Raw genomic sequence first — 12,594 nt, 5'->3', positions numbered from 1 at the left:
ATACACGTGGGGTCCGGTGGAGAGGTAGAGAGTAAATTTTGGCAAATATATATTTTTTTTCACATTCTTTTATTCGTTATTAAGTATAAAAAAATAAAGAAACAACAAATACGTATAGGTATACGTATCCACTAAAATTACTACATTTTCAAACTACTTGACAATTTTCAAACCAATAATAAAAATCGTTAATCACGGGAGAGCAGGTGTCTTCTTTGTCGATCGGTTTCAGCGGTCGTTTATGCGGTGAAAGAATTTTTCCTCTCTTATTTCCGTCGACCTCTCGTTCGATCGTCGAATTATTCAAAAGCTGCTGTTGAGATCGTCCTTGAAGTAGACGGGAGCGTCCTTGATGATCATGTTGTCGTAATGGCGAGGATTCACGGGGACCGGTCTGTCCAGCGGGTATCCGAAGGGTCTGCCGTCGTGGGTAAGTTCACCGCTGAGACGCGTTTGTACTTTGGTGACGGTCTTGGGGTCGACGTCGTTCACGATGAAGAAGAAACGGAATTCCATTCCCTCCGGTTTACCCTTGGGAAGGGCGAGACGCCGCGGGAATCCGTAGATTCTCTGGTTGTAAACGTACTGTCCGGATTCAACACCCTCCAATATCTTCTTGTACTCCACGTCGCTGGAGTAGCGGTCCTCCACGGTCAATGCTGCGTCGATGCTCTTGCGTTCGATTTTGTTGGTTCCAGGGTTCACTGTAAGAAAATCACGCCGTTCGATTACAGTTCGATGGAAAATTTGGACTCGGTTTTCGAAAAATTATCCCCGATACTCACGTTCGACGAACCAGTAGTCGAGCTCGTAGAAGTAGGGGTAGCTGTCGCTGAAGTCCACGAGATTTCCGAAGTGGTCGAATTTCGGTCCCACGAAGGCGCGGATCACCGCGTCTCTCTTGATGTCGCTCGTGATGGTCAGGTGGAGAGAGTAAGGCTTGTGGTTCAGCCGTTGTTGGCGAGCCTTTATCACTACGGATTCGGCGTCTTTGTGATCGTGTACTCTGACGCAATTTGAGATCAAAGAGTCGAAACCGTCCATGTACGTGGTGAGTTTGTCGATGGCCACCGACTCGATTTTCACATTTTTCATCTCCAATTGTTCGTGGGGGTAAGGGCCTCTGAACGACTGGAATCTGCGGAGGGATACAACGTTCGAGGGTCGTGAAAAAATTCGAAAGACTCGGATTCTCGTGCATCAGGTAATAAAAAGCAAAAAAAGCACCGAACCTGGTGTAGAAGTCGACGTGGCTGGCGAACATCTGCCAGGCTGCGGGGTCCCTCAAGGTGGTGAGGAAGTGCTCCATGGCGCTCGGTATGGCTGCCCATTTCTTGTGGAATTCCGGAGAGAATCCAAGCACCTTTCTAGCGTAGAGTCCGACCGATTCGTAGAACGCGTGATTGGGGGAATCTATGTTTCCTTCGAGCAGGTTTCCGAACACGTTCAGCGCTTCCTCGTCAGGGATTGCTTGGAATTCGCCGGACTTCGTGAACACGAATCCGGAGTTGGCGACGTCGGCGATCCGCGACTCCAATTCTCTGAGCCTCTGTAAAAATGGAGAAAGAGAATAACGCTCGCTTAATCATCAAACGACCCTCGTAATTCTTTTCATCTTCATCCGGATTTTACTCGCCTGGAGGTACTGGTATTTTTCTACGGGCACGGTCGACCAGGGTTTACGTTGCGGGAAGAATATTCCGTTGCGGTAAGCGAGTGCGCTCGAATATCCCTGGGTGAACGGTTGTTCCCAATCGATGTGCTGTAGGGGTGCGAGACCGTTGGACAGAAGTTCCATGTAGTAGCGGTTGACGAGTTGCTTGAGGAAGTAGAGGAAGTATTGTCCTCGGTAAGCTTTGGTGGTTTTGAAGTGTACGTCACCCTCCATGAAGAACGGGTATTCGTGTTTAACGTAGAAATAGTAGTTGTTGAGGCCGACGTCTTCGGTGAAGTAGGTCATTTTTGTTTGATGGCTGCTTCCGAAGTACGGTCTCGTGTAGTTGGCGTAGATCAGGTGGGTTTTCGGTTTGCCCGTGTCCTCTGTAATTTTTTTTTTCATTCACCGAAATTTCGCACGATATTATCTCGTTATTTTCTCGAAAATCTCGAGGCTCTTACCGTGGGGGTTGAGGGCCATTTTGATGGCGTGCGCCTCCGAGATGACGTCGTGGTTGAAGAAATAGTGTGGCACGATTTCGTGGGGAGCCGGAAGGTTGATTTCTCTGGTGTCCGGACGGTGGAATATGGCTAGGTAGTAGCAGTACGTGAAGACTCCCTCGTTCAGGTGCGTGCGAGCCCAAGCGGCGGTGTTGAAAAACGTCTTCAGGTCGTTGGCGTAGTAAAATAAGTTGAAGACGATCCTCGCTTCCTCCCTATATTCCGGGCCGACGAAAGGAGCGAAGACTTTACCGCGCGGAGTCATCTTGCCGTCCTTGTAGTATCTCCAGAATTCCTCGACGACTTCCTGGCGGGGGGAAAAAAAAAAACAGAGCCGGAAAAAGTCAGAAATTATTGCGCTAGGAATTTCGTTGGCAGTGGTGAAGTCTGATCAGCGCACCTTTTTGGAGAATTTGTCGATGTTGGCCATCACGTCGAAGCCGGTTCCGATTTTGTAAAGTTCGCTGTGGACCTTCTCGGGTTGATCGACGTGCCAGAGCATCTCGTAGGCGGTTTTTTGCAAAATTGCAAAATCCTTGTCACCCGTGCGAGTCTCAATTTTGACCGCTGAGGCGAAGCAAATCGCCGCAACGGCCAACAAAGCCAGCTGCCTGATCATCTTTGGATTTTTTTCTCCAACTCGCTGTTAATCGTCGCGCTGTATATTAAAACTGTAGAAAAGTAATTTTCTTCAGTTAAAAATTTGTCGTATGCCTTACTGACTACCTCGTCGGAAGCGAAGTGTGACAATATTCTCACTTCCCTCGGTTTTTATACAGCGCCCGTGCGCTCTTGATCATCGCGACTTTTGACCCGTTCGTAATTTGCGACGACAATTTGTTTTCTTCATTTACCGTCCTTTTTACTCCCAGATACGAAGCGGAGATTTGAAAATCGATATAATAATTAAACCGTTAACTGCACTCTGCAATAATCACCTCGACGAATGCTGCATCAGCATAATCCGTTTTCAGTTGAATTCGAGATGGCGATAATCGGTAACGCTGTAAGCATTCGTGTACTCCTCATCTCGTATACTCATGTCATTTTGCAATATCGCTTTGCATTGAAATCACCATTGATAATTTTTTTGGCAAATAAAAACGACACCGCTGTTGTATCATTTATTTCGAGCGCTGCAATGGAAAGAAAAAGAAAAAATATTTTTTGTCTCCTAAATCAAGATGAAACGCACCTGTAGCGAAAGATTAAGAAACAAAAATTTGTCTCGTCGTAGTCACCTTGCACGTGATGATTTTAACCTTATTCAATTGGTATTACATAATTTTTTAATTACTCGGATTTAATTACGTCGATAAAATTAACCAGTGTTGTTGTCAAGCTTTTTTTTTCGTGATACTCAAAGTTCACGTAAGAGTCTATCGCTACTCTGATTATTGGCAATTCTTGATTGGAAGGTCTTCCAGGAGTGTTTGTTGCAACGACTTAGTGCGCATAATATTCAAGATTGAAACCTATAGGTAAATAAATGGAAATTTCATCGATCGATATTTCAAATGACGAAAAGAAGAAATCATAGTTCGAGTAGAAAAGTTTCTACCCATGATAAAAAAAAAAAAAGGAATAAAAGGAAGCGAATCAAATTTCTATTTCTCTCCTGGAGTTGGACAAGGGTGAGGCCTGAAAGGATGAATAAATGTTTGGGTAATTTGGACCTGGTTTTTTATTATAATCACTTTTTAATACATTTTAGGTACATAACTTGCGAAACGGGACCATAGGGCAGAACGTCATGTGGGGTGATTACTACAATATTGGCGATAAGCTTATTCCACATAATTAAACTGATTAGTTGTTACGCTATTTATGACAACGGCTGATCTATACGTGTATTTATGAGAATGAAAAATTCCACTGTTTTTCAAGCTCGCGAATATATCGAGCTCTAGACATTTACTTCATCGACGTCTTTGTGGAAAATAACGACGTCTCGCCAATGAATATTAGGCAGCGTAAGATTTTCAATGGTCGACGGTCTGTCCAACGGGAAGCCCAGGGGACGTCCATCGGTTATTCCCTTTCCCCAAACCGGTGAATCCGTTTCGGAGGTATGATCGTCGTTGCAGGGAGCAACGTGAACGAATATCCTGAGAGGTAAACCATCTTTTTTTCCTTTGGGAATGAGCAGTCTCTTCGGGAATCCGTACATCCTCTTGGAGTACATGAAAGGAATCTTCGTCTCCGCGGATTCCTTGACCTTCCAGTAAAATGTGTCCGCCCCCTCGTCGTCCGGCAGGACGAAGAGCGCCTCGTGGTCAGCGCGTTTTATTTCATTCTCGCCCGATTTCACTGTTTCGAAGAAAAAAAAAAGGGAAAATTAACGGTGAGCCACCTCATCGTCTTCAATTCGTGTAAGAAAATTTTTAACTTACGCTCAACTTTCCAGTTATCGATCTCGTAAAAGTCCGCGTAATTATCGGCGATGTCCAATTCCCGATTGCTTATCGGTTCGTATTTCGGTCCCAGAAATACTCTGATCATTGCGGGCGTGGGTTTTTCGGCGATTATATTCACGGTGTACGTGAACGGTTTGTGATTGAGTCGGTGCTGCCGTGCCTTGATGCCGATGGATTCGCCATCGGCGAAATTACCGATCGCCACCGCGTTGTCCACCACCAGATCGGAGTGATCGATGAAAGTTTCAAGGTCCCCGATGTCCAGCGAGCCGATTTTCAGACCGGAACCCGCTCCCAATTGTTCCCTCGTGTAGGGCTCCATGTTGCTCTTGTAACTGCGAAATCAAAGGAAGAAAATAGGTTCGGGGTTTGAGATTTTTTCAGTTTTTGGCGAGGAAACCGACCGTTCGAAGTATCCCACGATCCTGTCGATCAGGCGATAAAAAATCGGGTCTCTCAGGCTGGTGCTGAAGTGCTGAATCGCGCTGGGAAGCGTCTGATGTTTGTTCAAAGGAGTCGGATGAAAGCCTAGAATGTCTCTGGAAACGGCGTCGACCGAGCCGTACAATTGTTTGTTCAAAGAGTCAGCATTTCCTTCTATGATGTTAGCGAGATTGTCCAGTCCGTCACTGGTGTAAATGCTGTCGGTTTTTCCCTCAACGTCCACGAAATATCCCGAATCGATAATACCCAAAATCCGGGACTCCAGGTTCGCGATTTCCTGATGAATTTTACGTTCGATTATGCAGACATCACTGTACGTTTGCATTCGAAAAAGAAAAGAAAATAAATTGGAAAAACTTATACGCACTTGAAGCTGCTTGTATTTGTCCTGTGGAACATGAGACTCGCGATGGCGATGCGGAAATTGTACGCCATTCGGGTAAGTCAGCGACGGGTGGTAGCCGGTGATCAAAGGTTTGTTCCAATCGATGTATTCGATTTTATTCAAACCGTTGCTTATTCTTTCCAGATTGTATCTGGTCAGTAAAAGCTTCAAAGAATAGTAATATTGCTCTCCTCTGTAACCTTTTGGAAGGTTGAATTCCTCGCTGGACATCCAAAAAGGGTATTCAAGATTGAGAATGTGGAAGTACGCGTTCAGTCCAACGTCCTCGGTAAAATAATTCAACCTCTCCTCGAAATTATTCGGATAATCGGTCCGCCAGGTGCTCTCGTTAGTCTGCAGTAGGTAGCTGAGTTTCACCCCGGAGGGATCTAAAATTTGAAGGTGATATCGTATAGAAAAAAAAAAAAATAACAATCGGAAAACGAAACCTGCGGAGCGACGCTGGAAACTTACGGGGTACGTGGGTCATTTTTTTTATCTGCGCCTGCCTGATGGTTTCCGAATTGAAAAATAGGTGAGGATTTATTTCGTAGGGCGGCGGAAGCTTGACGAATTTCATGTCGGTTCGGTGGACGACGGCGACGCTGAAGGCGTAAATAAACTGCCCTTCGTTCACGTGGATTCTCGCCCAGGCAGCGGTTTTCAAAAATGTGTCGTGATTCGTGGCCGATTTGAATAGTCTGAACAGGGATATCGCCTCCTCGAGGATCACCGGGTAGAATACGGAGAAGATCCTACCCCGCGGAAGCATTCCACGTTCGTATTTTTCCAGAAATTCGTTCACCACTTGCTGAAACACACCGGAGGGGATAGAGTTTGTTATTCGTCAGCACAGTCGCCGATATAATTTTTCACCGCGATTCTTTACCTCGCTGTCGTAGAGCTTCGAATTCTCCTTGATGTCCCAGGATTTTCCTTTCTTGTAAAGTTCCGGGTTGCCCACCGTCGCCTGGTCGACATGCTGAAGAAGTTCGTAGACTAATTTCTGTTTGAAAACTAATTCTTCGGGAGCGATCTCGACGGGATTTTCGTCCGAAACTGGGACAGCCGCGGAATGGGAATACGTCGCGATGCCGCCGATCAGGAGTGAAATTATTAAGCCCGACATTTTGATGATTAATAAATAAAGGAGCGGGTTTACTCGCTCCAATTTTCAGGGTCTAATCGTCGCCAACTTTCTGCGCTGGTAGCTAGACGCGTCCGTACTTATAAACTTGAATAATCTCGCTGTTATTGTTTTTCATAACTACGCCAATTAGGAATTGAATAACAAAATTTAAACGCGACCTATCTCGGCGAGGCGAACAATATGAGCTCCGTTTGTTTTTCTTCAAATTGTCGAAGCTTTTGTTGTAAACTTGGAGATCGTTGCCCCTTGAGCGACGTGTAATGTGCACAAGCGCGAAGTCAACGGATCGTTTATTTATTTGTTTTTATGTATTTGCGAATCGCGAACTCCATTTTCCCACCTAATTTCACGCGATAGAAAGTCATTCGTTGATCAGAAGATCGAATTTTTTTCTACGGGATTAAATTCGCGATCAGGTCAGGCAGCAGCATCGCGACCGGGTGCGCCCTGGCGCGATGCCCGTTTCTTCTCATCATGGGTCACTGGGGAGAAAATACGCGATTGGAAAAATGGCGGAAATTATGGTAGCCTGCAATAAAATGATATTCAAACTTCAAGAGGAGGTTTACGAGGCGTCAAAAACCGCCGTTTCCATGGGCGAGATACCCGCAATATGCACCAGTAGCAGTACTTGTTTCGGCCCTCACCTCGATTCGGGCTCGGAAAATACGCCGGTCGATCGGACCACCAGCCTCCCGACACCACCTGAGCCGAAAACCGTTCGCGATCCACGTCTGAAGGAAATCTATGAAAAATTGATGGACCTCGAGAGCGTCGGGCGAGTGAGTTGACTACTTGTATTTCGATATTTCCGACTTACTCTCATTCGTTTTGAGGAAAAGATTGATGAAATATATACCGCAGGTAGAGTGGCTGAAAGTGTTCATGCACATGAGCAGCTACCTGAGGGTGCTGCGACCTTTGTCGAGGGCGGATTGGGAGGATAAAAAAAAATTTATCCACCGTCACACCCTGCGGGTCGACGGTCCGCATCCTGGACTTTCGGATAATTTAATTACCGCCGGTAATAAACCACTCCGCAAAACCCGGAGACCCGGAAAGGTACGTGAAATTTTAGAGAATTGATAAATTTTTCTTTCCATAAGTATCGATTGAAAGTTCACCGAGGAAGAACTTTGAAATTGAAAGTGGTATGATCTTATATCTGACAGAAACCGGCCGTCGTTTCCACTCCGTTGTCCATCAAGAACGTGGAATTTGTGGGTCCGAATAACGACGAAGATTTTTTTTTCAATATCGATCGCTCCGCAGTTTCTGGTACTTTGAAAAAATCCAATCCCAAGACTTTTTGCGATTGTCTTTGTACCGGTGAGAAAAATGCTCCCCAAATTTTGGGAAATTACATTACTGTTTGAATATATATTTTGTTGCCTTCCTACACATTTTTTCAGCGAGCACCGACCTTTCGAGTCCCTCTAAAAATCGGACAAAACGATTTGCTGGGAAAGGTAACCGAAGAATATGAGCGCAGGAAACAAAACGAGAAAAGGTATCTAAATACATCCCATGTGGTATGAATTAAAGTCGAATTATAAGTCTGAATATTTTTCTGAGATAAAATAATGAACTTATATTGCACCGATTGTTTGCAAAGAATTTATCGTCTGAACACTTTCCGATTAGTTGACGAGAATTGTACATGTTTCTGTATTTAGTGTAATTCATTTTATCGTTAACTGAAATTGGTTGTTTTTTTCCCTTTAATAAAATCAACAAGTATTATCGCGTAAGAACTCTGGAACGTGAAAATTTCACCGCGGATCGAACGCGCCGAATGATTTTTTTATCTTCCAGTTCAACAACTCTAGGTACCGCAAATATTTTCTAATCATTGGAAATGTGATTGAATTGTCAGAAATCTTCTTTAACTAAAACAGACCTTTTTATATTTTAGTTGCGTCCAGAGAAAAAATAAAAATCAGTTTAACAAGATTGTATTCAAATTTTTTTGCACGACGTTCCAATGTGCAATTTTTCTTATCAACTTATAATTGCACAACCTGATTGCGAGCTTCGAAAGGAGGCATGGTACCTAAATTATACATGTTGATTTATTGGCTATCTGACCTCGTGATATCGTTGAAATTATTCTACCGTGAATTTTATTCTCGATTTCAAATTTTCAATCGCATAATCGTCTTCCCGATGAAATTATTGTGGCTCAATTTTTCAAATACTTTTTCAAAACCCGAATCAAGGATATTTATTCACTTTGGCATCCGGGGAGATTTTCAGAGACATATCGGCGATTCGTTGAGGATCCTTCATCCGTTATTCACAATTTCGAAAAGAGCAAACGTACGCTGCCAATTATAAAAGACATTCACCCCTGTCCGATGAAAAAAATGATCTATGGAGAAAATATGCGTGTATTACGATTGCATAACGAATTACATTATACGAACACGAGTGAGATTCCGTGGGATTATCTGGGATACAGATTAGACCTGTGGAGTATTGCACTGGTGGTGATGCTGTAGTTTTGAATTTGATTGCGAGAGGTGAATTCGGGGTTATCGTATTTGTAAAATAAATGCACGACATTGATGAGAATAATCGTGATGACTCGGCATGATTTTTATTAAAACCATAGGTAAAAACGTTGGAAAAACAATTTGCAGAAACAATGAAAATCCACCTGGACACCTCGTCGCAGAGATTGTCCCGCCCCATGCGGACCGTTCGACCCGAAGATATCGGATCGAAATCTTCGGCCGGAATTTTATCATATTTGTCAAAACGCCGATGAGCCGCGGGTCACAGGTTGCCGAACGATACGAGTCCGATTATATTGGGTATAAAAAGGAGGCGTTTTCAAATTTTCGTTACAGTTCGTCTCCGACGGAGTGGCAAGTATAACGATGTTTCGCTATTCTGCTATTGTTGCCCTAGTGGCTTTCTACTTTTCGGCGGTCGCCCTGGGCGAACCGGTGTACGCCGACGACGAACTCCTTCGTCAACAGAAAGAAGTCTACGATGTACTTCATCACGTCGATCAGGCCGATATCGCTCACCCTAAATTCTTCAAAATAGCAAAGGAATTTGACATCGAGACTTACCTCACCACCTCCGTGAGAATCTAATAACTTTCGTTCGTCTAATTTTTATCTGTGTACAATTTATTACCTAATCGCTAATATATTCATTCAAGGAACACGGAAAGGACTTTTACAACCTGTGGAAATACGGAAAGGTGCTACCTCGCGGTGCAGTTTTCTCCGTATTCTATCCCGTGCACGTTGAAGAGGTGAAAGCTCTCTTCAAAGTGTTCTTCTACGTCAAGAACTATGACGATCTTATCAAAGTTGCGGCTTGGTCTCGCGTCCACCTCAACGAATTCTTGTTCCCTTACGCCTTCAGCGTCGCTGTCTACCATCATCCCCTATTTAGGAACATCCGTTTACCGCCTCACAGCGAACTTTATCCTTCTCTTTACTTCCACAACGAAGTCTTGCAAAAGGCTAAGAACGTGAAGATCCAGCACGGTGAGAGCCAGCTTCTCCGTAAACTAACCGATGCCCTCGATTCATCATCTAATTTTCATCGAAATTCTTCTCAGACACGACCGAAACCCAAGTGACTGTGGACGGCGCTATCATAATCCCTGCCAATTACTCGCACGGATACCAGCATTACCATACCGACGACGAGTGGAAGGTCAGTTATTACACCGAGGACGTGTCTCTGGCAAATCTTTTCTACTACTTGCATCTCGCTCACCCCTTCTGGCTTCGGTTCGACGAATTTGAACTGCCATTGAGGAACCCCGGTGAAACATATTTGTGGAGTCATCAGTTGCGATCGTCACGTTTCTACCTTGAACGTCTTTCGAACGGTTTGGGAGAGGTGAAAAGGATCAACTGGTACCATCCGGTGCCCGTTGGTTACCACCCGAGTCTTACTTTCCACAACGGATTGCCGTTACCCCACCGCGAAGCTGGTTCAGATTTCGGAGTCTTCTACCTCATCGACGTGAGTATCGTCGTAATTTCCGGGCGGTTTTTCAGGGGCTGGATATCAGACGTAAATTAATTATTCCGATCATTCGACAGCGCGTCCGCCAGTACCACCAGAGAATCTTCGATGCTACCGACTTGGGATATTACCGAAACCACACGGGAGAACTGGAATATTTCTGGAACAAGAAGGGAATCGACACCCTTGGACGTATAATAGCCGGATATCCGAGCCCCGCTCACCCGACCTACTACGGTCCCTACGAATCTTTCAGTAGATCCGCTCTAGGATTCAGTCCGAAACCCGTCAACGAACTCAAGGTGGTACCAAGCGCGCTGGAATTCGACGGTGTAGCTCAGAGGGATCCGATTTACTGGAGCTGGAGCGCCAGCATGTTGGGATTCTACGAAAAGTCAGTATCCTCGTTATACCTCCTCACATAAGATTGCCCCGGTTAATTGAAACCGTTCCATTGAATATCCGATGAACTTTGAACAGCTTCATCCAACACCTTCCGCAATACTCTTGGAACCAATTGGTGAACAACGAAGTGGAAATCGTATCCATTGACGTGGATCCGATTACCACGTTCTTCGACTACGTCGACATACCGATCACCAATGGAGTTAAAATACGCGACGTGAACGACAGAACCGTCATCAAGGCCCGCCAGCTACGACTGAACCACAAACCCTTCAACTACCGATTCCAGCTGAAAACCGACCACGACGTGACCGTGAACATCCGCACGTTCATCGGAGCCGTCGAGGACTCCTTTGGAAACCCACTCGACATCACCGAGAATTGGCCGAACATGTTCCTATTGGACTTCTTCACGAAGAAACGTAAGCGTCGTTCGCCGACGATCATTTTCCGTTCGATTCTCTTAGCTATTATCTAATTTCTCGCTAATTTTTCTTACCGCAACAGTGAAGGTCGGAATCAACCAATTCGAACGCAGTAGCTTGCGAGCTGCGAATACCGCGAACGTCGGGCTGTACGACGAAGATTTCTACCAGAGCGTTGTAGACGCGATTGCGGGCAAGAGGAAACTCGAGATCCCCGAACAATTCCACGGTTACCCGAACCACCTGGTCATCCCCAAGGGTACGACCGGTGGAATGAAGTTCCAGTTCCTCTTCTTCATCGACAAGTACGACGAGACACACGTTATCCATCACAAGTCTCGGTTGATCGGTGACAAGATTTACGCCGATCAACCCCAGGGCTATCCGCTGGAGAGACCACCAATCGCGAACTTCACTCTGCTACCGAACGTTCACGTGGAACATGTGGTGATCACCCACAAGGAATTCCGCGATATCAATAGGACAATCTAATTCGGTGATTTCGAATCACTGAATTTACAGAACTGAGTTCCTTGAGATCGACTTTTTAAGAAATACTAATGTAAACACGCGATTCACCTCTACGTATGCGAGGAACTTCTTTTGTATAATCGTGAGAACGAAAAATTACCGGCAATTCCACTGTCACTCGACCTTTTCCAAGCAAGACATTGAATGCAGAGTTTCATATTTGAATTTAGTTCTGAATATATCAGCGTCGCTGACGTATTTTATACTCTCGTACTGAGAATAAATAGCAATCGATAACATAATAATATGTACAATAATCTGTCATTTTTCTGCTACCCGTCATTACATTTAAACACCACATATGAGACGCTCGGCTCAAAAATTAGAAAAAAAATCAAAGGCTACGAATGATATGAATGAATTCTTTTTCAGAAGAATTATAGAAGTCTTTGCTAGTGTATTTTGATCTTGAAGACACGAATACCTTTTTCAATTAAATTGAGTTGGGAATAAATCCTTTTGAGGTATCCTTGATTTTTCACATTTTCGAGCGATAAATCGGCGTTGGTGTTTTCAGCGTCGAAAAATGTGCAAAGACTATAGTCTTTGGTGTTTTTAGCGTTGAAAAATGTGCAAAGACTTCAGACTTTGGTGTTTTTAGCGTCGAAAAATGTGCTAAGACTATAGTCTTTGGTGTTTTTAGCGTCGAAAAATGTGCAAAGACTATAGTCTTTGGTGTTTTTA

At 44.5% G+C, this 12,594-nt stretch overlaps 4 protein-coding genes across 6 annotated transcripts; 2 read left to right on the top strand and 2 right to left on the bottom strand.

Annotated features, from left to right (window-relative positions):
* Nucleotides 1–67: 67 nt before the first annotated feature.
* On the bottom strand, nucleotides 68–2,900 carry LOC105688698 (larval serum protein 1 beta chain-like). The gene is made up of 6 exons (XM_020853892.3): nucleotides 2,558–2,900; nucleotides 2,119–2,464; nucleotides 1,637–2,040; nucleotides 1,233–1,549; nucleotides 786–1,138; nucleotides 68–704 (listed from the first exon to the last, which is right to left on the bottom strand). Exons 1-6 carry the CDS (start codon nucleotides 2,774–2,776, stop codon nucleotides 304–306), a joined length of 2,040 nt encoding a protein of 679 aa, XP_020709551.2. The 5' UTR covers nucleotides 2,777–2,900; the 3' UTR covers nucleotides 68–303.
* A 923-nt stretch (nucleotides 2,901–3,823) lies between these two features.
* On the bottom strand, nucleotides 3,824–6,543 carry LOC125501424 (arylphorin-like). Of its 2 annotated transcripts, XM_048657239.1 has the most exons (6): nucleotides 6,293–6,543; nucleotides 5,878–6,214; nucleotides 5,386–5,792; nucleotides 4,979–5,295; nucleotides 4,551–4,909; nucleotides 3,824–4,467 (listed from the first exon to the last, which is right to left on the bottom strand). In XM_048657239.1, the coding sequence occupies exons 1-6, from the start codon at nucleotides 6,530–6,532 to the stop codon at nucleotides 4,064–4,066; spliced, it is 2,064 nt and encodes a 687-aa protein (XP_048513196.1). In that variant the 5' UTR covers nucleotides 6,533–6,543; the 3' UTR covers nucleotides 3,824–4,063. The 2 variants fall into 2 exon arrangements, with proteins under 2 accessions (XP_048513196.1, XP_048513195.1); XM_048657238.1 differs by having other exon boundaries at nucleotides 4,979–5,792.
* Nucleotides 6,544–7,008: 465 nt separating this feature from the next.
* On the top strand, nucleotides 7,009–9,384 carry LOC105688705. Of its 2 annotated transcripts, XM_048657244.1 has the most exons (5): nucleotides 7,009–7,335; nucleotides 7,418–7,615; nucleotides 7,726–7,882; nucleotides 7,966–8,063; nucleotides 9,196–9,384. In XM_048657244.1, exons 1-4 carry the CDS (start codon nucleotides 7,009–7,011, stop codon nucleotides 8,037–8,039), a joined length of 756 nt encoding a protein of 251 aa, XP_048513201.1. In that variant the 3' UTR covers nucleotides 8,040–8,063; nucleotides 9,196–9,384. The 2 variants fall into 2 exon arrangements, with proteins under 2 accessions (XP_048513201.1, XP_048513200.1); XM_048657243.1 differs by lacking the exon at nucleotides 9,196–9,384 and having other exon boundaries at nucleotides 7,966–9,075.
* Nucleotides 9,385–9,400: 16 nt separating this feature from the next.
* Nucleotides 9,401–12,152, top strand: LOC105688697 (arylphorin subunit alpha-like). The gene is made up of 6 exons (XM_012405213.3): nucleotides 9,401–9,645; nucleotides 9,726–10,059; nucleotides 10,134–10,546; nucleotides 10,627–10,943; nucleotides 11,030–11,376; nucleotides 11,462–12,152. The coding sequence occupies exons 1-6, from the start codon at nucleotides 9,436–9,438 to the stop codon at nucleotides 11,869–11,871; spliced, it is 2,031 nt and encodes a 676-aa protein (XP_012260636.2). The 5' UTR covers nucleotides 9,401–9,435; the 3' UTR covers nucleotides 11,872–12,152.
* The last annotated feature ends 442 nt before the right edge of the window (nucleotides 12,153–12,594 follow it).

The sequence above is a fragment of the Athalia rosae genome, chromosome 6, assembly GCF_917208135.1.
Source record: "Athalia rosae chromosome 6, iyAthRosa1.1, whole genome shotgun sequence".
In the NCBI taxonomy this organism is placed as follows: Eukaryota; Metazoa; Arthropoda; class Insecta; order Hymenoptera; family Athaliidae; genus Athalia; species Athalia rosae.
Note: the sequence above shows the minus strand (reverse complement) of the source record. Positions and strands in the feature narration are given on the sequence as shown.